Here is a 26,622-nt window from a genome sequence, read left to right on the forward strand (position 1 = left end):
TGGTTGCCCTTAATAAAACTGTCTATCATTAATACATTGATGTAAACTTTTGAAAAATTGCTATCTGTATGTTTAGTCTATATCATGTCTTGGGATAAAGATCTCTATGAGGTCTGAATTAGTATAAAAGTAGACAGTAGAAGCAGAATTTGCCTCTCAGTTTTTCTGTCTTGTGTTTACAAAGAACAGAATGCCTTACGCTTACTAGAGTGAAAGGGGATTTAGGATGTGGCTTTGAAATCACTAGAGTTCAAGCCAAAATGGAGGGACCTGGCCTTAGGGAGAGTGGGAGACAGGGAGCCCCTGCAGCAGGTGTTTATGAAACTTCACTTTTCTCTGCCAATCATAGTAACCGCTAACATCTTTTGTGTCCCCACTGCTTGACAGGCCCTACTCTATTTTCCTCTGCATTAATTTTTTAACCTTATCAAATCTTTAATCTTATCAAATCCTAGGAGAAAGATACTATTATCCTTATTTAGAACTTTGAGACAAATTCACTTTTGGGTTCTGAGGTATACCAAATATGTAGAAAAGTCCATGTTTAACATGATACAAGTAAGAAATGGTTCTAAACTAAAAAAAAAGAATTGAGCCCATATGAAGACTGTGAGCCGGAACCTATTTTGTAGATATTTATTTCTGGGCATTTTTAAAATTTGGGAATGTATCTAATAGGGTAGGTAAACATCCTCTTGCAGGCATTCCTGAGTTTCAGGGAGCTAGTGTCACAATAGCAAGGTACAACTTAATTTTGCCATCTGAAAAACTTGGATTTTTCTATGTCATATATTTTCACTAAGTATCTCCTATTTATCGTACAGTTATGTAATAACTATAAGACTTAATGATGCACATTAGTTTTATTCCTTAAATTTAAGATGATAATGTTCCAATTTAGATATAAGCACATGCTCATTTGAGTTATAAAGAATCAATTGGAAAATAAGTGGTCCATATCCCAGTTTCTTATAACTGAAAATAAATTTTGGTTCACTACCTTCCTTTATTTCCCCTACAGGGAGCATATAGATATTCACTCTGTCCCTCATGTGAGAAATATGCTCTAATTTTTGAATCCCAGGGGTTTTATGGAAAAATGTGTCCCTTTAAGTCATAGTCTGACCCAATTAGAATATGAAAGTGATTAATTCATTTACCATTTAAAGGATGTAAAACTGGGTTGTCATCACAGAAACATGATTCTAAGATATGCACCAATTTTATATATCATGATAAATCAAGTATAGAATACTTGAAACCGAACAATTAATTTCAGTTTTCATTTTCCTTTTTGTGCCATGAATTGCTGTTAAACGGGAATGTAAATATAAAGATTTTTATAGACTTCTCCTTCCAAAACTTCTGCTATGTGAACAATGGATTTAAATCTTCTGTATTTTAGATTTCCTTTTATTCAAGTTGAAAGATACAAATGTCTCATTTTATGTGGATGAAATTGTTGAATTAAGTTTATATGCTTTGGAATTGTTTGTAATTTGATTCAAAGCCAAATTTAATTTATTTCACCAACATTTAAAATATATATATGTAGAATTCAGAGAACTTGCAAAGATTTCAGTAAAACTTCTGTCTCAAAAAGTACAGTATAATTGACTGCTCAGGATGCTGCTGGATTAATCTTTCTGGTGTGTGTGAGAAAATTGCACTTTATCTCAGACAATTAGTAAAATATACATGGTTTCACTCATATACTAGCTCAGTAGGAATGGAACTTCTTCCATATTATGGAATTGGAAATTTGTTTTCCTTGAAGATCTTGTCAGATGCAGTGATTTCCTTGCCAGTCAGTAAGGAGTCAATTACAAGAGATTTTGATGCCTGTCATACTTCAAGGAAGTTAAATGAACTGAAAGAAGTCAGATCACAGTGATAAATTGTTATCTGTTTGCTTCAAAAGAGATTAGGCGAAGGCAGTTTTTGCCCTGAAGTGCTGTGGGCTTAAGTATTCATTAGAATTAGCTTTTGCTGAATATAAGTGAAAGTTCAAAGGCCTAAACAAGTTTCATTGCTTAAATAAGTATAATTGTTTTTCTCTCATGCAAAAGAAGCCTGGGGGGGAATTCAGCCCAGGACTGATGTGATACTTCTTTACTATCAGGTACCAAGATCCTTGTTATCCCACAAAGCCATCCTGCGTATATTGCTTTCATTCTTTTCTAAAAAAAATTATATTGGAGTATAGTTGATTTACAATGTTGTGTTAGCTTCAGGTGTACAGCAAAGTGAATCAGTTATACATATATTCACTCATTTTTAGATTCTTTTCCCATATAGGTCATTACAGACTATTGAGTAGAGTTCCCTGTGCTACACAGTAGGTCCTTATTAGTTATCTATTTTATATATAGTAGTTTGTATATGTCCATGCCACTCTCTCACTTCATCCCAGCTTACCCTTCCCCCTCCCTGTGTCCTCAAGTCCATTCTCTATGTCTGCGTCTTTAGTCCTGTCCTGCCCCTAGGTTCTTCAGAACCATTATTTTTTAGATTCCATATATATGTGTTAGCATATGGTATTTGTTTTTCTCTTTCTGACTTACTTCACTCTGTATGACAGACTCTATGTCCATCCACCTCAGTACAAATAACTCAACTTCGTTTCTTTTTATGGCTGAGTAATATTCCATTGTACATATGTGTCACATCTTCTTTATCCATTCATCTGTTGATGGACACTTAGATTGCTTCCATGTCCTGCCTATTGTAAATAGTGCTGCAATGAACATTGTACTACATGACTCATTTTCAATTATGGATTTCTCAGGATATATGCCCAGTAGTGGGATTGCTGGGTCACATGGTAGGTCTATTTTTAGTTTTTTTAGGAACCTCCATACTGTTCTCCATAGTGGCTGTATCAATTTACATTCCCACCAACAGTGCAAAAGGGTTCCCTTTTCTCCACAACCTCTCCAGCATTTATTGTTCGTAGATTTTTTGATGATGGCCATTCTTACTGGTGTGAGGTGATACCTCATTGTAGCTTTGATTTACATTTCTCTAATGATTAGTGATGTTGAGCATCCTTTCATGTGTTTGTTGGCAATCTGTATACCTTCTTTGGAGAAATATCTATTTAGGTCTTCTGCCTATTTTTGGATTGGGTTGTTTGTTTTTTTAATTAAGATTATTCTTTTTTGTGTTACTAGGCATAGCTCTAATCTAACCTACAGCTCCATAAACTTTCTCTAACTGGTTAATTTATTCTTGGGTTTCATCCTTTCAATAGTTTGTACTGACTATATTAATTCTCTTTTTAAAAACTCTATGATAGACTTTTTTCCCCAGCTAGAATGTAAGAAGTATGAAACTAACATCATTTTATTATACTACTTCTGTTTCACCTGGCACTTGTCACAATAAAGAATACATAGTATTATTTTTAATTGTTTATACTTTAATTGCTTTCTCAATTATCTTATATATGTGTGTTAACTTTGAGTATCAATGTTTCTAAATTTGTATGATTATAATGTCATTTTGAATTAGAAAAGTTTGCTTTTTAATAGTAGACTTTAGTTCATTAATAACACCTACCAGAACTTTGTCAGAATTGATCACTGAATTCCTTGGAAAATTTTTATGGTAATTACTATCACTATATTAATTTAATATACTGAGTTTGAACTAAGTATATTTTAGTAGAGTAAGGGTAACATATGTCCATGTCATAGTTCCAGTTTTACATATGCAAGCACATTTGTGTGATTCAAAGGTTGGAAAATTCTTGCCTCTACAGAGATTTGTTAAACCATAATATCTATTAATAAGCTGTTACATACTTTCATTATGTGTGTATGTGGCATATACACAATGAAAATTATTAATATCTATAGTGAAAAGACCAGGTATACTTAAACACAATATTTCTCTGTCTCTCTTGTTCTCTGGTTCTCTATATGAAGAGTATACATAACCTGATATGCTATATCTGTGTCTGTATGCATGCATTATATTCATACATAATTGATGTCAATATATCAGTATAGTTATTATTTCATATAAACCTGATTGGGAAAAAGTATGCTTTGAAAAACTATTTCAAAAATTGGACCAGTGCTTGAGGATTAGAAAGGTTGTGGATTTCTGCAAATGTGCTTATTAACATTCTGCAAGTGTTTTCATAAACATTTCTTGATCACCTGTTATGTGTCAGATATTCTTCTAGTCGATTTTATTATGTCATATGATATAGTTGCTTTAACAGGGAAGAACACTATTACATTCACCAGGAAACCATTTTTGAAATTGTGAGATATTTTAATTAAAAATATTTTTTTAAACACTAAAACCTCAGAAATCGCTTTTTCAGTTACCTGATTACTTTCTTACATCCATCACTCACTTGACTGTTTATCACTGACATTGTGGGCAAGAGGTTAATTGTAATTGCACGGTCACCTGGACTATCCTATAATTTGAAGTAGAGTCCCTCTGCTGTGTTGGGTTCGACAGTATATTATTTCCAAGCATTAGTGCCAGGATGCTCTTTAAATCGGCTGTGGAACTAGGGAAGAGGTGATTTATGTGCTCGATTTAGTGCTTCTTTTGCTGTCCACTTCAGACCACTTTCCTATGAATAGCAGAATGTGAACAGAGTTAAAATTCAAATGCAACCAAAGATGGAAAAAATAGTGTGAAACAAAAGGAAATGAAATTCATTCCTGCCCTGCATATTTGTTGACAAGGATGTAGTATGTAAATCACTGGGTATCTTGAACTAGTTATTTCCCTCTTGGGATTCTTGAATTAAACATTAAAAGATGGATTTTAATGAATGAATGTCTATACAGATTGAATTTTCTACAGATTTTTTTAAGCAACAGGGAAAACCAAATTCTTTTTACTTCTTAAGGATAAAAGGAGGATAGAGGAGGAAGTGACTTAACCACATTTCTTAAGAGTGCATAAAATGGACTTGAGGAGAATAATTAGACTCTTTAAACTAGGAAATCCCTCTTTTTTAATCTTAGCAAAAATTAGTGCCAAAATTAAAGCACAGTGTATTTTTTTCTTTATCCAATTTTGGATTAATTAGGCTAAATCTAGAAGCTGCTCATTTCTTCTGTGGTGTTTTGGCTCACAGCATCTAATATTTTATCAATGTACAATGCTTAACTGTGTCCCCCTTTTATAGTTGCAAACATCCACAGCAAGATTATATGTCATTATGTATGAAATGGCTTAGGAAACATTTTGGTAAAGCCATTTACTGGTCAAATGATCTTTTTTTCAAGCTGACCATAGCTTAAACTTCCATCAACATAATGAGAGAGATGAGCAGATAATACCAAACCCTGGAACATTTATTTAATTAACTAAAATGTTTAAAAATAAGGATGCCCCAGACTTTAATTCCCACCACATCCTAGTCCTAGCAGAGTTACCATTCAGCTTTCATACCAAACCCCATGGGGTTATTGGTTGAAAATATAGTCTGATTTTAAAAAGAAATGGTTTTCTTTTTAAATTATTATTTCATTAAAAAATAAAGTTGAGGCTCTACTCCTACTGAGTCTTAACCCTCTCCAAAAGTAAATACTCTCCTCTAGTTATGTCTTTTTGTACTTCATGTGTATGTTGTGTGTGGTTTCTACGTGTGTGGGTCTGTGCTTCCGTGGGTCTGTGTGTGTGTATCTCCAATTCAGAATATAATTATGTTTCTTAGTTTTACAAAATTTAGGTAATTGGAAAATATTTTATGTATAATTTTACAGCTATTTTTCCTATCAACATAAGTTTTTCATGTTTTATGCCTTTGGTGAATAAATATCTAATTTATTTAATTTCATTGCTGTATAGTATTCTACTATAGATTGTGTCTCAATAGCACAATAAATATCTTAATACAAGGCTCTTGGCACATTTGTGAGTGTTTCTCTAAGAGACATACATAGAGGTGGAATTTAGGCAGATACTGCCAAATTTCTTTCCAAAGTGTGCTTGTCCTTAGCACTATATACAAATTTAATTGTTACCACTTGCTCACCAACTGTTAGTAATATCAATATTTTAAATGGTTGCAGTCTGATATCTATGAGTTGGTAGCTAAAATTTATAATTTTCCAAGTAGGGGTAAGAATGAACTTTTTTTTAAAATGTGTATTTGGTGGCAATAGAGGTTTTTTTCTTCTCTGAAATTCTTGTTAATATATTTTGGAATTTTATTATCTGGATCTATTGCCTTTACCTTACTGAAGATAAATAATAAGATAAGAAGGAAGAAAATGAGGGAGATCCTGCATTTTTCTAAGAAGGTGGAAGTGAGGCAAAACTTTAATTTGATGCAGTTGACATTTAGGTGGTATGATCTACAAATATGCAAGGTATGGCTTTCATAGCATTTTGGTTTCCTTAAACTGATATCAGAGATAATGCTAATTTTATTTTTCTAACTGATTTCAAACTATTGTAAATATTTTTTCCTAACAAACAGTGGAAACTCACTAAGGAGAGAATTGCTTCAAAATTAACTTGTCTTTTTTTAGACAAGCTATCTGATAAATTCTGACAATTTATCAGATTACCAATAAGTTTTGATAAATGAAAAATAATAATACCTATCATCAGTCAAATACTTACTATATGACAGGTACTGGGCTAAATATTGGTGGTTCATAACAACAATACAATGAGGTAGATAGTAGTAGTATACTATATTTTATATGAGGAAACTGAAATTGAGAGAGGTTAATTTGTCCAATAACTGGCAAAATCAAGTTACAGGAAGTGTTACTCATCTCTATAACTTCAGTGCTTAAGATAATAGCCAGCTACGAAGAGATTTTCAAAACATCTTTGGTGCCTGAGAGAAAGATATAGAAGAACAGATTCAGAAAAATTCCATGGTACTTGTTTGAAGAAAAAAAATAAAGAAATTTGATATGCTCTAACTTTTACTATTCTTATACTATTCCTTCAACAATACATTCATGGTTTATTCATGCCAGGGGGCTTCTCTTTGAGAAAATGATGAGTCTTTGTGTTTAGTAAGGTCATTGTGTTTTTATTTCTTTATGTATTCATTTGAGGAAGTCGTACTTTTAAATGTTAGCACTTTAAGGCAGATCACTGCTCTTTAGAGTATAGTAAATAGTTTTTCAATGGTTCCAAAGGGTGTAGTAGGTTACTTGAATGCGTCACAAACGTGTATCTGTACAGTTTAAGAGCAGAGGGACACTTGTAGCAAACAGATTGATAACTGCTGTAGGCAGGAGAAAGAATACATTGTATAAAAATGTTCCATCTTAAAAAAAAAAAGCTATATATTAAATTCATGATAAATTTTAAACCTGTCTTTTTAAATTATATCATTATCATTTCATAGCCCTGGGACAAAATAATCAAAAACTTGTGAATGAATGAATGAATGAAATTATATTAAATTATTTCTCTTTCTTACACAGTCATAAAGGCAACTTTTAAAATAAATCATAGCATTACCTGCCAAATGCCACTCCATTAATACAGCAGTTCCAAGACATATCTACTTAATAGTCTTTTAGTAGATGGAAAATTGCATAGTTGTAAGCTTTAAAAATCTACTACCTTCAAATACAGGCTCTTCTTAAGGCACAGGATACATACTGTAGGACTCTACATGGAACTTAGGAGATAATATGGTATGGCAGATATTTTTAAGAAAGGAAAAAGTTACAGACAATGCCTCATAAGAAGATGTGACATTTATATGATGTGTATCATTGTGGAACAGAATAGATCTTTGTTGGAAGGATTAGATACTTTTAAACACAAAATTCAGGTACCCCTCCTTTGCTTTGTAGGAGTAGCTAGGGGATCTGTTATATTTACTTATATCCTCAGTGTTTCAGCTGCCAAACAATCTGTTCTTTTTCTGGGGAAAATATTGGTATAAGTACTTGAAAAGCTTGTTTATTGATATGGAAAATTACCAGGATTTTATTCAGAATTAAACACAATGAAAATGCACAGCTACATAAAGTGTGATATATATGCATATTTAATATTTCACTTCCTTTATCTAGAGGCTATTTTCTGATACTCCATTTGGCTAATCCAAGCAGAGTTTGATTGGTTCCAAACAGGTATGCTGAGATATATACAACACAACTTCGATCTTCTAGGAACTTACAGTTTGGAGCGAAAATACAGGTACAGATATAATTACAAAACTGAGCAATGTGACAGGTGGTATGTAAATGTACACACCATAAATAGCATAGAAATATATGTCTGGTATAAAAATATAAGGCAATAATAAAGGATATGATGTGTTAACATTTGAAAGAATCACACCTTTGTCTACCTAGTCATCTTTGGCTCAGGAGACGAAGCACATTATTTGTTTTGCTCTCTAGACTTTGCCTCTAGACTCCTTTCTCCTTCGACAGAGTCACTTCAAAATATTTTATCTTTTTAAAAATTTTATACGCACCTATTTCAATTTCACTACTCTAATGACAATCCTGCTCCAATTGTTTGATAGACCTCCTTGAGTACTGTGGTCCATCAAAAATGTAGTGAATGAAAAAATACAGTGAAAGCAATGTAGACAGCAGTAAAATTTTTTATGTATGTTTACAATTTTGCTTAGAAGGGGAGACCAAGTTGTTTTTCTAGTCAATCATTTTAAATTATTTCTAGGCATTTCATAGTTCAATATTTACTCTGAAGTTTTCAGAAGAGTTTTTGCGGTGCTGGCTTAATCACCTTAGCTATTCTGATGTGGAAGTAAATCATCCACCATTTTCCCCCTTCTTTGTTCTAGGTTAGGAAAAAGACACTTTTGAACTTGAAAACTTGCCTCTAGTCATTCTGTGTATTGAACCTCTTACTCAGTAGTTTTCTTTCTCTCAGAAGGAGCTAGAAGCAACTAAAAAAATCAAGAGGACTCTGAAAATTCAACAAAGCTATTGGAACGTCCTTTTTATTATCTCTGTAAAGCCTCGGTTCCACATTGATAGCTCCTGGTCTTTGATATCCAAACTGTTTCATAAAGGAAAATATTGTACAGCATCAGATTTGTAAGCGCAATTGAAAACCGTTTTCTGTTTTCACTTTTGGTTATAAAATATGTTTTTCATCATATAGCAAAACAACTTTGTTTCTCTCAAAACGTGTCTTTTATCCCAGCCAGCTGGACATCTTCTCACACACTGTAGGAAAATTAGCCAGTCCCCTCCATTTACAATAGCAAAGAGAAATGAAATATCAGGCCAACTGAAAATGTACCCCTAATCTCTGTTTCCATACTTTGTTGCTTCAAAGCTCAAGCACCAGGTCACTGTGACAATGTATGATTCCAACTTATTTTACATGAAAAATCATGGTACAAAGGAAAAATATTCATAGTTGTCTTATGCATATTTATTACTTTTGTAGGATCCCAGGTGATATGTAATACATATTATATAATATGATGTCTGTTATGTTATATTATATTAAATATTATACTACATACTTTATCATGTATCATATTAAGTATACATTTCAATTATATATTTTGTGTTAGTCTACCTACTGATGCTCTGTGATTAAATATTAAGAATGGAGAAGATAGAGTATGAAAAAAATTAAATCCACTAACTAAATTAGCAGCCACATGATAATGCTTTTCTTTTATATCCTTTGCCTCTTTCTGTTAATCACGCTTTTTAGACTCCCATAATATATTCTCAATTCCCAGAGTATTGCTTATAGTAAGTGATTTAAAATAAAATGTGTGATGTGAGACCGCCTTATTCAGATTGTTGTAAAATTTATATTGAATCATTTCAATTGCAGTGAATTGTAAGAATAGAAAATAGAAATGAAGAGTTAGAAAAGGACTGATTGCACACTGTGTAAGGAAGGCATTGTTGGTAGAGGACAGGGGTGTGATATGAAGAGCTGTACATCAATCATGAAATAAATAGGGCCTCTGCTGGTTCAGTTACACTAACTCAAAGTCTTATGTCATTCATACATTTACATTAAGGAAGCACAGAGGTTTCTGTAATGTAAATATTGGATAAACTGGATGACACTTTAAATCTGTTCTCCACTAACCACAGAGCTCAGATCATATGTTATTAAAAAGTCTCCATACTCTGGAAAACTAATTTTGATGGCAGATATGATTTGGAGAAGGGTCAAGGTTTGCTTCTTTAATTATACTTAAATACAGAGAAATGTTTTGCTTACCAGTATGAAAGATGAAAATGATGAGGAAAGAAAATAGGGTGTTGACTTTGAGTAAGTCAAGTGCAATTATTGAAAATTTGTGTATTTACATAGTTCATCTATAATTATTAATTACTTAGAAAAGCCCAGCAGACCAAGGATGAAGCAGAAAATCCCTATCCTGCAATATTCTCAAAGAATTGGGACACAAAAGAACCAGAGCCTCCTTGGAAGATACAGAACACGTTAGAGGCAGTGCTGGGACAGACCTCAGATTTTTCAGCACCCCTAGCAAATATAAAACAGTTAGTGAGATCTTAGACCTTTTTTCTGTGGTTTGAGTACCAGAGATGGGTGTTTTGAGAGTTATAGCTATTTGTTAAATAAAAGAATTTTCAGATGGACTGTGAAATTTTAAATGAAGGGAAAGTTAAGTTACATAATGATTTTCAGAATAGAGCTTCACAATCAAGCTCTGGAAGCTCTAAATCTAAGAAGCACAGACAGTGGGCTAAGAGCTGCTGCTGAACTTGCTGCAGGCTAGTACTTCAAGTTAATGGCAGGTAATGGGAAATGGATTTGTCAGGGTGGGAATGGTAGCTGGATTACATAAAGAAGAGGAAGGGAAATGTTACTTTTGCTTCCCTTGGGGCAAACCTATGCAACAGTGACTCTCAAATGATTAGGACCTGAATAGTTTAGGTTTGGCGTTTCTATAAAGCTTACTTCACAAGCTCAGCTTTCTTTAATTTTGGTAGAAACTTAGACATAAAAAAAGTAAATGTAAATGTTGGAAAAAACATAGTAAGCTCTAGGATATGAAACAAAAACTTATACATTTCAGGTTTCACCTTTTGCTTTTACTCTCAAAGATAACATGGTGACTACAGTGGATAACACTAAACTGTATGATTGAAATTTGCCAGGAGAGTAGAACTTAAATGCGCTCACCAAAAATAATTTTAAAAGATATCATGGGAGATCTTGCGGCAGGCACTTTATAGTAGATAAAATCTACTATAGGGAGAATGGTCTGGGAAGTGCAATGTAGAGCAGGAGGGACACTTGCCCCATTTAGAAGCCAACTGGTAGGCATATGAGATAACCAGTACCCCTGGGCAGTTACTGTCTTCAGGAGAGAACCATGTGTTTGCTAGAGCTAAAAAGTAAAAGGAATATGCAAAAAGATTGAGGATGGGGCTTCCCTGGTGGCGCAGTGGTTGGGAGTCTGCCTGCCAATGCAGGGGACACGGGTTCGAGCCCTGGTCTGGGAGGATCCCACGTGCCGCGGAGCGGCTGGGCCCGTGAGCCACGATTGCTGAGCCTGTGCGTCTGGAGCCTGTGCTCCGCAACAGGAGAGGCCGCGATAGTGAGAGGCCAGCGCACCGTGATGAAGAGTGGCCCCCGCTTGCCGCAACTGGGGAAAGCCCTCGCACAGAAACGAAGACCCAACACAGCCATAAATTAATTAATTAATTAATTTAAAAAAATAGATTGAGGATGCAGGAGATTTTGCTGATAATTTAAAATAGACAGAATTATAATAGTAGGTTTTCAGGTGTTACTGAAGTGAGGGACATGGGATCAATAAAAGGGGAGATGTACAGAGTTGTATAGAGAAGATGATTCATGAAGTAAGGGATAAAATGGTAGGTAAAGTGTGATAGTATATGCAAAGCATTTATGACAAGACCTGGCATATAGTAGGCACTCAATAAGTGTTGTCTTGACTTTTATTATATGGATAAGAATAGAAAGTTGTTTCCCACTGACTTTTTTTGATTCTCATGACAAAATCATAATACATGTTAAAATGATTTAAAAGACCAGACAAAGATTGATTATTGAGATACCTTTCCAAACTTTTTAAAAGGTGTAAAAGTTGATTCAGTCAATGCTTTGTTTCTAGGCATAGTTTCAAATACCTTAAAGAAAATAAACACACAAAATATGTGAAATATTCAAAAGTGCTTAGAAATCTTCATGTGAAGTACTCCACTAAAAAATATGATTTTTCAGAACTAGGAATGATTGATTCCATTTCAACTTTAATTTAAATACTTAATATGTCTGGGGAAGAGTTTATAAAAAATAGAGACTTCCCTACTATCAGTGTGCTTACATAAATGAAAATCTATCAAGAATATTTAGTGGCTCCCTAAGAACAATGTTTGTAACTTATTACTGCTTTGGACTAGAGCCCTAAAATGTGGGTAGAGCAAACGCACACAACATAAATCAAAATAAGTTCTCCCAAATGTCATATTTCCTAACCACAAATTACTCCAGTTGTTTAAAACAGATCATAATTTGAGAATCCCTCTTTCTCTGCAGGTTCAGTGACAAAACTGCATGGCAGGCTTGATCACAGGACTGAAGACTCAGTTCTAGTAAGCCATCACACATTTGGCTTTTGAAAAGTCAGGGTTTTTTCCCTCCAGATTTCACCACTAGATTAATTTTTAAATTTTGCATACAGGATAGATTTTGAAAAAGTTAGGTGTATTCATTTATTTTTCATGTTTATGATATATCAGTTGATGTTTAAATGATTCATTGTAAAATCTATGTAAAACACTATAGTCTTTATATTTAAAATGTCTTTTAAAAGTTTATTAAAATTAACATAATTCATGACATTTATTTCTTATACTTATTTTCTCTGTACGTTCACCTACCACTGGCAATGCCATGCTTACTGATATGTAAAATATTCTTAATAGTAACTACTGCTAATGATGGATTTAGTGTATTTTTAATAAGAAGCTTTAAGTATCACAACATAATGACTACTTTCCAAAAGATGATTTTTAATTTTGTCCCTGTTGATTTTTACCATAATTTTGATAAAAATACTATCATGAGCTAGAAAGAAATTTACATCTTACAGAGAAAAAAATGAAAATGTTCCCCCAGATAATGTATTACTTAATTTTGGTCATCTTTGAATAAAAAGTAGGATGGTACAAAGCCAGGTGGCATTTAGTCCAACCAAATATGGGTTTTCCTTCAGAAACCAAAAGGAAAGGTGGAGAGAGAAAGTGGGGCTGAGTTTCTTCTTGGGAAAGAAGGCTGACAGAGCCAGAATCCTTTCAAGAATAAAGAGCCAGAATCCCTTCAAGGATAAAGAAGTAGGAGATTGGGGGACAGACTTGTCAGTGAACAGAATGGAGTCTGAATCTCAGCTTTTTTGGGGGGTATATTTCAGGGGTACAGTTTACTTAAGTGTAAAATGGATGATATTATTTACCTCATGGATTTCTTGAGTTTTAACTGAGGAAGTGAAGTTAAAATATGTCTTAGTAAGTTGCCCGGAACTTTGAAGGCACAATAATTAGTAAATAAATAGCTGAAAGCTATGCTTTTAGTCTCTTGGTAGTATCTTTGTATCCTGAGCACCCAGCCAAAGACAACCAACAATGTCTGGAATTTTGTGTGTTGGATACTGAGTGTGGAGGACCATCTTCTCTTCTCCATGAACACTCTTCCCCATGGAGATTTTATTCAGTCCCATGGCCTTAAATACTCTTAACTTCAGCCCTGAGTTATCTCTCAAACTCCAGACTCATCTATGCAGCTGTATGGTTGACATCTCCTCTTGAATTTCTCATACTTCTTAAATGTAATATGTCCCAAACTGAATTCCCCATCTTCCCCTGAAAACCTGCACCATCTGCAAACTTCTCTATATCAGATGAGGACAGTTTCACCCTTTCAGTTCCTCAAATCATGCTTTACTCCTCTCTTTATCTTATATCTCTCATCCAATCCATCAGCAAATGCTGTTTTCTTTACCGTCAATTATATGCAGCATCCAGTGGTTTCACAGCACTTCCACTACTACCAACCTGGACCAAACCAGCATTATCCTTCTGGTGGATTATAGTAGTAGCCTCTTAACTGTTCCCCTTGCTTTCCCTCTTTATCCATTAAAGTCAGTTCTCAAGACAGAAGCCACAGTGAGCCTTTAAAATTGTACTATGTCATTTCTCTGAGTAAGAATGAAAGTTTTTACAACAGCCTTCAAAGCCTTTTGTGATCTGTTGCCCACCACCTGTTTGACCACATCCCCTAATACACTTACTTTTACTAACTTTGCTCCAGCCACTCCCCATCTTCTTATAAAGCCACTAATTCCATCATGAGGGCCTCACCCTCATGATCTCATCTACTTAGTTAACTTCCACAGGCCCCACCTCCTACTGCCATCACATTGGAAGTCAGGGCTTCAGCATATGAATTTTGAGAGCACAAACAACATTTAGTCCATAACAAATGCTATCTTTTCAATATCAATTCGGTAGGTTTCATGCTGAAAAATGTGTCAATGTAATATGTTCATGATGTAAAAAAGGAAAGAAGAAGAAAGAAGAAAGAAATGTAAAGTTGAGGTTCTATAATGCACTGCACATGCTTTCATCAGACTCTATTATCTGTAACTTTTAGGTTAGTCATTCATACTATTCAAATTGTAGTTCCTTAGAAGAAAGTGTTTCCCTAAAATTGTGATATTATTCTACAAAACTGTAAGAAAATTAATATACCCCACATCTCTAGGCACTCACAAAGACAAAGATTATCTAACTTCTGAGATTGTCTGTTGTTTAAGGAAGGAAAAATTATCATGAGTCAAATTTTAGCCTTATAAAATGTTATTCCTGATTGTATTAAAAAAGATAAATGCTGGCAGTCTCTTAAAGCTTTATATTCTAATGAAGTGAACATTTTGAATTTGTTTATCTAATTTGAGACTACTTTAAGACTTGCCCATAGTGCAGTGACCATCTAAACCTGGAGTGGATGACGTTAGACAAGACAGTTGTGAGATATTCAAGGTAACACAGTCAAGTGGAAGAGGTGAAGTCTAACACCATCACCACCATGAACAACTGCTTTCCATGGCATGGTTTTATGAGGTTTATTTTTGTTTTAAAAGTGAGGTATTATCCTTCTGACAATAGTTCAAGAATGTACTTGAAAAAGTATAACATTGGAATCAGTGGCCAAAGTTTTCGTCCTAAATTTCTCTGTGATTTTAGGCAGGCTATTTTAATCTTTTTTGCTTCTCTGTTAAATAGTTAAAAGCCCTGAAATGTCTTTCTTAATTTAGATTTTAGGTTAGTTTTAATGAAGTCTTGTCTTTTACTCTCACTCAAGTGTTAGTATGGTTTCTTCAGTGGAAAAACAAGGGAGTGAGAGGAATTACTGCTACTCATTATATACAAGCCTGGTATGTGCATGTATTACGTCTGGCATGTGACAGCCACATGTAAGGTCATTTCCAGTTCTGTAATCTTGTGATTATGAGATGTAAATCTATTCTGAGTTGAAGTGGATAGACATAGAGGTAGCTCAAGACTTGATGACCATTGGCATATTAATCATAGTATTCTTCATATTAATAAAGAGCTACCATTTATTGAGTGTTCTCTGCCAAGCGCTGTGCTACACATATATGGGTGTGTATGTTACACATCGTGTATATCTATACCTATACTATATTTGGATCTATACCTGTGTATGTGTGTATTCCAATTAAACCCTTACAAATATCCATAAAGGAGCTACTGTTTTACAGATATGGAAAATTAGTTTCAAAGTTTGTAATGTATCATCTCAAGGGTCATATGGATACAATGTAAAATTGCCAAGATTTGAACTCAAGTCTAATAAACTCATAAGTCCAAGCTCTTTAATCAAAGAAGAGCTATTAGGTGGCCACATGGACTGAAAGAGTTAAAAACAAGACTGTGGAGAACACAGTAATGAGAAACAAGTAGTGAATAAAGTCCTGCTAATAGCAGTCTGGGTTACATGAGATTGCACAGAATACACTTGAAATGTTCTCCACAATCCTCAACCCTGAGAATGGTTCATTACATAGAGAGTGACTATTATCCAGGAACGAGAAAGATGGTGCCTCAAGGCCTGCTCTCAACCGAATAATGGTGAGAAAGCTTAGCTGTGTTACCAGACACTCCTGTGCTGAACTTCCAGATTCTTTACTTACTGGCTGGTTCTAAGAATTTAGGCACATTGCTTAGTCTGGTACCTATACAATGGAATTAATAGCACTGAATTCATATTATTATTGTCCTAATTAAACGATCTGGATCTGTGTAGAGTTCCACTTATTGACTGGCACTAGTGGTCATGCTGAATATATGTCATTTTGTTTTATTAGTATGGCTACTGTAATGATTGTTTCTATGTCATGTAATTATAAAAGAGAATGTTTGGTGAGATGCTGGCAGGATGGTAACCATAAAGTGACAGTGGAAAGGAATATGCTTTAAAACATAATCTAATTTTAATTGAGATTATAATCTTGAAGTCTAAATTTCCATATTACGAAGTAAAGAACCTGTTTTTTAATCATCCTTGAGATCAGCCATTTAGTTATTGTTTTTCTGGCTTCCTTTTTCTTCCTGCTCTGACTTTTGAAAAAAAGCCAAGCCTCATTCTGGTTTTGAAATTGAGACCCAGATAGCTAAGACATAAAAATAAACTCTGGGAATGATTGAGAAATTCTATAGCACCGATCACATTAAACTAAGAAGAAAAAATATGTGAGCTAAACATAGACAAATAAAGATAATGTAATATATAATGCTATGAAATATATTTCAGATTTTGCCTGCTTGAAGTTTCTAGAAATAAGGTATATTATTAAAGGACAGTCTTTACTAAGTTATTTTGGGCATGAATTTTCTATTCTGTGAATAAAGCATTGTGTCCCTAATGTTGACATCTGAAATTGTTTAATTTGAAACCCAGTAGGACACTTGAACACTGAAAATTAGGGGCAAATAGATGGTTGCTTTTGCCAAATTAACTTCACTAGCCAGTTGCTTTTGCTAATTCACAGACTTTCAATTTAAAAGGACAACATTTCGTAGATATGGATTAAACATTTGCAAAATGGCTTAATTCAGTTTGTCTCAGTGTGCAATCCGGAGAAAATTTAGAACGACTGCATGTCTTAGGTATCCTTTATACTGCCTTCATTGTATTTATGTTCATATAAACCAGGTACATCCTATATCCAAGCACACTTTCTCGCAAATAATCAGGGCAATTTTTAAATATTTCTTTTGTTTTAATGTAAATTATAGTTTTCAAATACTTACTGTAGTTAATCTCTCTATATCTATGCTTTTTAAAGAGAACTGCATTGTTAACATTTTAGTTAAAGTCAAATTATAACCAATCTGGGGAGTAATTCTCTGAATGGACTGAGGAGTAAATTTTCCTTGGTTGTAGTTGTTGCTTGATTTTTAAGGAGAAAATTATCACTAATTCATTTATACTACAAAGAGTGGCTTATTCTTTATTTCAAAATGGTACATACTTAATCTGTACTTTTTCATCATATCAAAGGAGATATGATTTTGTTACTCTGGTGGTATCATCTTCTGAGTTAGTGAACTGAGATGTAATGCCCAGTGGTACAAGGTGAAATGTTCATAACAGAAAGCACTATTTTTATCATAGCTGTCAAGGTCAAGACCCTGGGCCAGACCTTGCATATACTTTCAAAACAAATGGTGCGTTGGATTCTGTTCATTTTAACAACATACTTTTTAACTCCAAATCTTTATCTGATTAAAATTTTAAATTAATTTTATCTAATTTTTAAATGAAGTTGAAAATATATAACCAAATATCAAGTGTTTTGCACATTCACATACATTCTCATACATGTCCTGTACACACTATTACTAAAGCATGCTGATATTTGTTTGGGAGAACAAAACTGCTCAGCATCTTAAGTATCTATTGAAATTACAGCCATAAAATGTGTCCAGTAAATTAACAATTAAAATACAACTTTAAAATTATCTATAGCAATTTGTTATTGGAGAGAAATCCAGTTAATCAAAAATTAAAGGGAAATTATAACCTCTGCTTTGAGAGATACCATAGATTCTATTATTTTCAATAAATGTTCATCCTTATATAGATTGGTTATGGAAGTCTTTGAAGAGTCGCTGAAATTCTGTGGCTTTTATTTTAGTGGAGATTTAGTTAGATAAATATAAAATGGTAATCTTGTGAATTACAGCTGTACACAGTTTAGGGGCCATGTGTCAGTCCATTCCAAACCACAGTGGAGAGACACATCATCATATCACTGCATAATGTCTTTTCATGAATACTCCACAGGACTCTTGGTATTTAAACTTGTGAAACTGAAATTAGTTTAGCTTAACTGTTTTATCTTAGAAAACCATATCATCATCAAGGAATAATTTTAACTAAGTGATAATTCAATCAACATGCATTACTTGAGCATGAAAAATATTCCATTCCAGGTTATTTAGTACATAGATATTATCTATACATAACTTATTCAGTATATTTCAAATTTTAAGTATTTTCTAATGTCGCTAGCTGTTAGTTATGAAGTATATAAGTTCTGATCTTAGAAATAAAGTAGGAGGTAATATTGGTACATAATACATTTTTTTACTAAATTTAAGGATATTCTGCTCTTTTGTGACCTATAGGGGAGGTGTCTTACCCTAGACTATGAGAGGGAGTTCAGTTCAGTAGAATTGATCATTGACCCTACATGATACAGCACTTCTATAAATGACATACATTTAGAACATAAAAATCTGAGAGTAATACAATCCTAAACAATTTCTAAAGTGACACATCTATATTTTATTTATAATTTACAATATAAAGTATAATTTAATAAGTATATAAAAGTTATAATTTTATATATAATTATAATTTATAATAATGTGTGTGTGTATATCTTTTACTGAGAGTCAAAAATTTTTTGTCTCCACACACATACAGACACACACACACAGGATGCTATTTTAAATTGTCATTTTGAGTGTCTTTTAAAATGTGTGTATTAATACTAAACATTAAACAAGTAATGAATGCCTAAATATGTGCCAGGACAACATGTAAGCAATAGCCACGACTGAGTTATTTAATGGCATAATGGCAATGAGTAGTTTTTACTTATATTTATATGTCCAGTACAGTTTATGACACACAGGCTTGGTTTATTACATATATTGAATGAGTGAATACGTAAAGGATATGTAGCAATTAATTTTACTTTTTATTTATAAATATTATGTAATTCCTTTGAGCGTCTATCAATATTTGGTGAGCCTAATTTATATATATATATATAGACATATATATATCTAGAGAAAGAGATATATTTAAAGTATTTATCAATAGTATTCTTGTTCTTCTCTGATATTGTTTTCTAATATTCAAATTAGCCTTATTGCTTTCAATCATTTAACTTAGATTCTAATTAGCCTATTCTAGATTCTAAAATAGGTTAGTTCTTATGTTTCTGTTTGCAAGCATTCAAGAACTGTTACCTAGTTGAAAATCTATTTTAATGTCAGTGTTTTAACACAGTACCTATTTTTTTACTGAGCATATATTTTAAATGTAAGGATAAATCTATTGCTGTTAAATTTTGGTATAAATATTATTGGATATATTTTGAATTGTAATTTCCTTCTAGCATGTTGTGTTATGCTGTTTTTCTTAATTAACACATCTTTTAAATTTCAGCTATCTTGTGGGCACCTTATTTTGAAAAATCTATTTAAAAAGCAAATTTGACATAGCTTATATTCTCTGACAATTCACATATGATAGAACTATGGTAAAAATCTTGTTCATAGTGATTTTCTGTCATTCTTAATAAAGTATAATTAGATAAATCTAATGACATTTTTGAAGGTTAATTATATCTTGAACTCTATAGACAACAACAGTCTGTGCATTTATTATTCTCATTTCCTTCTATACATATATATTTATATATATATATTTAAATGATCTGTATGTTTTAATTCGAATGGGGAGAATTATAATTTAATTATAAATTACTAAAACAGTATTTTTTACATTACTTAAATAATTTTTTTCCTTGGTGACCATGCTTCTGGAGTATTGACTTTGAATTGTAAAATGGATTCATTTAAGTATCCCAAGGGTGAAGGACCTTTAACACGAAAATATTTTGGAAACATTAAAAGTAATTTAAATGACAAGAAATAGTTGGAAAAATCCTAACTTGTCAACTATACATTTTTGGTAATATTGAGGATTAAAAAAATTCTTAATCAGAGTAGACAGCACCTTTTCACACTTTTAACAAATGACAGCCTTCATTAATTTGAATATAGATGACATGCATCTTATGTTTAAATCTAAAAACTGACTATAACATCTTTGTTTTTAAAGTGATACATATAAGAGTTAGTGTTGGTAATCTGTGCAAAACTTCTAAAGTAGTGAGTGAAGATGAAATATTTTTTACTTGCCAGAACTTAATATTTAAACAACTCTGATTACCAGCTTTTTAAAGTTCCTGCCATACCATTTAGACCCTAAGAAAGACACAAATGTACTACTTATACCAGTAAATACTGATGAATATGTACTCAATACAAAGAACTATGGTTCATATGATGAAAATCAAATGAACAGTTTCCATTCTCCAGAATGTTTATATGAGTTGGGAGTAGATGGAATTCATACACATAGAATTTTGGCAAAATATTTTCTATCTACCATAAAAGAGACGTTAAACAAATGGTTCAAAGTTCTAAAGGATGTGTAAGGAAACAATATGTAATCATGGATTTAGCACAAGCATCATAGAAAAAAAACGTAGCACTTAAAATGAGACTTGAAGCATGGACAGAATAAGAATTATTAAAAATAGTTTCTGTGCCTCCAGAGGACTGCTAAGATAATCTTATGAAACATGTTAACATAGGATGCATTTTTTTCTCCTGTTTCTTGTCCAACTTGAGTGGACTTGCATAGTATTTTCAAATATTTAGGTGATGTGTCATGTGAAACAGCTTTGCTCCAGAAGCTTCCTTTATTTTGAATGAACTATATCAAGTTGGAATTTAGAGAAATTTTACTGCTTATCTAAATAATTTTTGTTGAATATTGTCATGATTAAAATGTAAAAAGTAAATTTTACTTTTTTTGACTATTATTTATTTTCTGTTTCCCAAATATATCGTAGCTTCAAGGTATAGAGTATAATTTTTATTTTCTCCCCACAGTACAAATATTCCCTGCCACAGTGCTTAACAGAAAGAATGTCCTCAAAAAAAATAATAATAATAATACACACAGAGTCTTCCAAATGTATTCAGATTAAATCCAAGTTTATCATGAACTACAAGCTTTTTTACCTCCCCCCCCCAATTTACATTTCTTGCCTTTTGGCCTGGAATGCTTTTCCTGCAATATTCAGAGGCAGATAAAGGAGTTTCTCAAGTGCTGGAAATTGCAAGTAGGTTAGTATGAATGGAGATAGTGAGTGTGGAAGGAGGTCACATTTAAAGGGTTTCTTAAATATTGTGTGGAAACTTGTAGGCTATGCTAGCATTTTGTAGGAAAATTAACTGGAGTTTCCAAGAAGAGGACATGATCAAATGCTGTGGAGAAGTATGGCAACAAGTAGGCTACATTCTTAATAAAAGCAGTGGCAGTGGAGTGGAGTGTGTCAACATGTGACTTAAAATGAGGAGGTGGATATGCATGTATGGAAAAATAATTTAAGAAATTGTGTTCTGCATGGAAAGCAAACTGTTTGGTAGCTTTTCCCATGGGGAGAAATGGGGTCATGCGAGATTGATAGTTTTGTTGTTGTTATGTGTTTTGTTTTGCTTCACTTTGTTTCCATTGATGAGTTCTGGAAATTGTATCAGGCTCCTGTTAATGACTACAGGAGGGAGGGAAAGGGGGAGAGAGAGAGGGAGCTAGGGGGAGAGAGAGAGACAGAGAGAGAGAGACAGAGAGAGAGAGACAGAGAGAGAGAGATTGATTGAGAGTACCCCTGAGTATGTAAAAGGGATAGTAGACACTTGGAAGATTACTCTCAGAGAGTTACAGTTCCTAATTCAAATAAATTTTTATTTGATAAGAGCAAAGACATTTCCATTTTAACAGGAAGAAAGGTGCATATAGGTTTGGAGATTTGGTGGTAGGAAAATAAGAAAGTTCCTCTCTGATGACTTCTATTTTCTCAGCGCACACAAATATACCATGAGAGTCACAAAGGAACAGAGCTTGTAAGGACTTAGAAGAAAGAGGAAAAGCTACAAAATAATCCTTTCGATAGTGGGAACTGAAGTTAACTAAGAAAATAACACTAGGATTGTGTAGCAGCATTGCATGTCTCACTTGGATTTAGGGCCATGATTTGAAGGCAATGGATAATTATGGTTTTGTGATATTTTTCTTAGGCAACATTAAACCCTACAGTTTTCCTCTCTATACCTCTATTTAGATTTCTTTAGCCACCTCAAATTAAATAATGCTTTAAATATAATCATTATCTTCCCCCAATACATTTCAGATCTAGTGTTCTCTGAGAAAATGGTACCAGTATTGCCAGTGCAGTTTAAGCCAAGCACCTTAGAGTCATTCTTAAGATTTATCACTCATGCATCTGATCAATTAAATGTATCATGAAATCTTGCTGATTTTACCTCATATTCATCTCCTGAATTTACCTACTCTTATCTATCACCATTGGATCCACTCTTGTCCATTTTCGGACCAATGCAACAGAAACAAAAAGGCCAAATGCCTCCAACCATGTTCCTTTCCAATCCATTGCACGTGTTACAGTGAAATGATCTCTTAAACATTACTTTGATCTTATTATTTCCATGCTTAAAACATTGTAATGACCTGTTTTTACCCGTTAAATAAAAATCCCAAATAATAGAAACCATAAGGTGTTTCTGAGCTGGTATCCTCTTCCCTAACTTCATCTCTGCCTCTTTATTCCTACTATCTCCCTGATCAATATTTTAGTGTTTTTCATATCCCTATTGCTCCTCCTCCTCTTTTGATCCTTTGAAAGAACTTTACCCTCTAAGGCACTACAGTACTCCTCCTCAAATTGGATAATTTTCCTAATCTTTCACGTCTCAGCAGAGGCTCTGCTTCCTGAGGGAAGTCTTCTTTGACATCCCAGTCTAAATTGTATCCATATTCACTCCCAAGCTCTTTCTCTTTCCTAGAATAATCATATTTATAATTATTCCTACAGTACTTTTAAGACTCATAAAGGCAGGGCCATGTCTATCTTTTTTACCTTCATTACCCAGTAGCAAGGAAACTTTCTGGCCCACCACCTGCTGAAAGCATTTTGTTCAACGACTGAACAGAAAGGTACATTTATCTACTTTTTACTTACATTTATATTGTTTCCTATTTCCAAAGTTCCCATGGAGGGTTGAAAAATAGTGTAATATGTGATATCATATAAAGTTTTTAAATTAAAAGACACATTAAAAAGAAATGACTTTTGTTTCATGAGTGATAAATGAGTTCCAAATATGCAGAATATGTTGATGGACAGTTCATGTCTTTGAGAGCAAATCATGTTTGAAGTGAGAATGGTTTTACTAAAAAGGATAAAAGAAGAAAAATTGGGTAACTTAGCTAAGAATGGTACTGGTTGCTACAGCAATCCTATTATAAGAAAAATAATATTTTAAATCTTCTCCTAATCATTTAACTACAAGAATGTCCCTAATATTATCAAAAAGCTCTTCTTATCTTTCAAATACGTTCACGTTCGTTCTGAAATTATAAGAGCATTAAGGCTTTACTATAGCTATAATTAGATCTACTGAAAAAGTACATTCTCATTTTTGTCAATTCCTGATTATTCATGGGGATGGCAGAAAGCCTTAGCATGGATAACTAAAACCCCAGATCATTTATAGCACATGAAAATTGGCCCCAATTCATTATGTCTATCAAAAAATTCCTTTGAAATACAAGTTTACCATTAAGCTTAGCAAATGTTCATTGATACTTGAATAAATGCTCTTAAGTATATATAGTGAGTTTTCAAAATATGAAAAAACATAGATGGTTGATTAGCTTTATGTTAACTAAGCTCTAAAAAATAATCAAACCATCAGTTTGATGGTCTTCACTTTGTCCATAATGGGCAATTGGAATATTGAAGTTTGGCTTTATTACCCATTAAGAAGAAAGAAAGATACAAAAGTCTAGGGAATCTACAGAATAAAGAGACTTACTTTATTAGCATTTACTAATAGCATTTACTAATAGTAATGCTAACTAATAAAGTTAGCATTTACTTACCTGACCACCAACTTAAGAAAAATATCGGAGAACATTTTCTTCATGTGATTCTAAGTAGTTCAGTTACATTTTTCGTGCCATGCCATTTACTCATGTGTGCATTACATAACAATACATGAACACCTTCTGTGGTCAAACACTGTGATAAGTACTGTGAATGGAAAATTGAATAAGGCACAATTTTTCCCCTTTGTAGAGCATCATAATTTTTATAGTATAAACATGACTGATATTAGAATAGATGCATGTTGAATCAGTAAGAATCTCAACGAAAAGTTCCAAAATGGAGTAAAATGTAAAACAAATGCCTAAAATCTGACTCCTCCTGGAATCAATATAATAATAATAATGTGAATTAATAATAATGTGAATGATATACCAGCTCAATCATGCATTCTCTCCATTCTAACAGAATTTTGTGAAGGTTTTAGCACCTACTAATTGGTTTATTTATTAATTCAACAACAAAATTTTAAGTAACTACTGTGTACCATGCCATTCTCTGAGCATAGTGGAAATTTTGTATTTCTTCAACATAAGTTGTATTAATAATAGCATAATTGAAAATTATACTCAAAGCACTTCTTCAGTTTTAAATACATATGAGTATTTACCTTTTATAATATAATTTCTTATAAGCTCCTGTAGCATAAAAATCATTAAAAATATATCTATTCCAAACATGTTTAATTTAAATACTTAAAATAAATATTTAATTATCTGAATGAATAGCCTGTTACTTATGATTCAGAAACAGATGAAAAAATTTTGAAAATAATGAATAGATGGTGTTATATGTAATCTGTGTATACTAGTCAAAATAATGACATTATTCACAAAACAAACACTGCATCTGTTCCAGGGAAAAGCTTAGTCTCTTATTTCTTTTGACAGTGTGCAGACCTGGGTTCTTCAAAGCCTCACCTCACAGCCAGAGCTGCAGCAAATGTCCACCTCACAGTTATACCCATGAGGAAGCTTCAACCTCTTGTGTCTGTGAAAAGGATTATTTCAGGAGGGAGTCTGATCCACCCACAATGGCATGCACAAGTAAGGAAACCCATGGACATTTGGTGATGCTAACTTTCACCAGTTTGAAGAAAGAGCATGATGGAGCCTGTTACATTCTCTTACCATTTCCCCTAAAACAGGCATAATGTTTAATCTTCCAATATAGTATTTCACCAGATTTCAACCTTCTTGAGTAAGCACTGAGAAATTTGAGTCTGTTTTATCACTTACTGTGAGAAACGGCCATTTTCCCTCATTTCAAATTCAACATCTGAGCCACAAATATGGAATTTTTCCTTTTATTTTGTGATTTATTTTAGTGTTCATGATAGCCAAACATGACTTTGACAAATCCATTCCCCTGTTTCTGGTAAATCTTTTTTATTTTTCTTCCTCCTCTTCTTCTTCCAAGGCAGCTTTCTGATCACAAAAACGTGCAGTACATGGCTCTTCCACCTTCTCGTTCTAACCTGCCCCGCTAAGCTGCAAAGACCAATGAGAAGGTCATTTATAAAAGAAGACAGGAAACACTACACAAACATGGAGAACTGGGGGATGGCAAATCAAATTTAAGAGTCACATATAAAATCAGCTGTCAACTAGGATTTTCAAGTAGTTGTTGTGTTTATTAACAGTGAGTGTCCTTAACTGTTATTAATTATATGATCAGGTAATCTTATAATGAGTAGATGAATATTAAACATTTAATTCCAACAGTTGCAGTGGGTACATCTGCATCTATCAATATTTTGGTGTTTTTGTTTTTCTAGTGTTCCACATATTTCTGGGAAGGAAACAAATTTATGTGTTAGTTTGCTTCATGACAATACGTCTTTAGTTTTTCTACCATAGTCTCTATAGCAGATCTAACAAAAACAGAAAATTGAAGAGAAGAACAGTGAATCCCATCTCCCCATAACATTTAGTTTCCATGGCATCCCATGTTTTACTATTTTAGATCCCAGTAAGTTGTAGGTGCTTTCAAAGATGAAGACACATTTTTTTTGAAATTTACTATTCACGAGTATCATATATAAAGACATACAGTTTCTTTACTTAATCACAAACTGAAATTTTATCTGAATTTCAGTGTCAATTTCATCATGTCAGTGAAACATATTTTCATAATTTCTCAAATCATTGATATTAATTAACTCTATATTGCTAAAGATCATTCTTTATCACATTCTGATAATTTTATGGGTTAGATGATTACTAATTATAAACAATCCTCTTCAAATAAGTAAATGACATTATTATATACATTTTTTGAGAGGATACATTTGAATTGAG

The 26,622-nt window shown here is 33.1% G+C and overlaps 1 protein-coding gene across 2 annotated transcripts in view; it reads left to right on the top strand.

The window, feature by feature from the left end:
- Positions 1–26,622, top strand: part of EPHA5 (EPH receptor A5) — a 313,822-nt gene that overhangs the window by 112,660 nt on the left and 174,540 nt on the right. For both annotated transcript variants that reach the window (XM_036854002.1, XM_036854004.1), the window contains exon 4: positions 25,213–25,368. In XM_036854002.1, the coding sequence (XP_036709897.1) occupies positions 25,213–25,368 (156 nt within the window). The remainder of the gene's footprint in view (positions 1–25,212; positions 25,369–26,622) is intronic.

This window comes from Balaenoptera musculus, chromosome 5 (assembly GCF_009873245.2).
Source record: "Balaenoptera musculus isolate JJ_BM4_2016_0621 chromosome 5, mBalMus1.pri.v3, whole genome shotgun sequence".
NCBI lineage: Eukaryota > Metazoa > Chordata > Mammalia > Artiodactyla > Balaenopteridae > Balaenoptera > Balaenoptera musculus.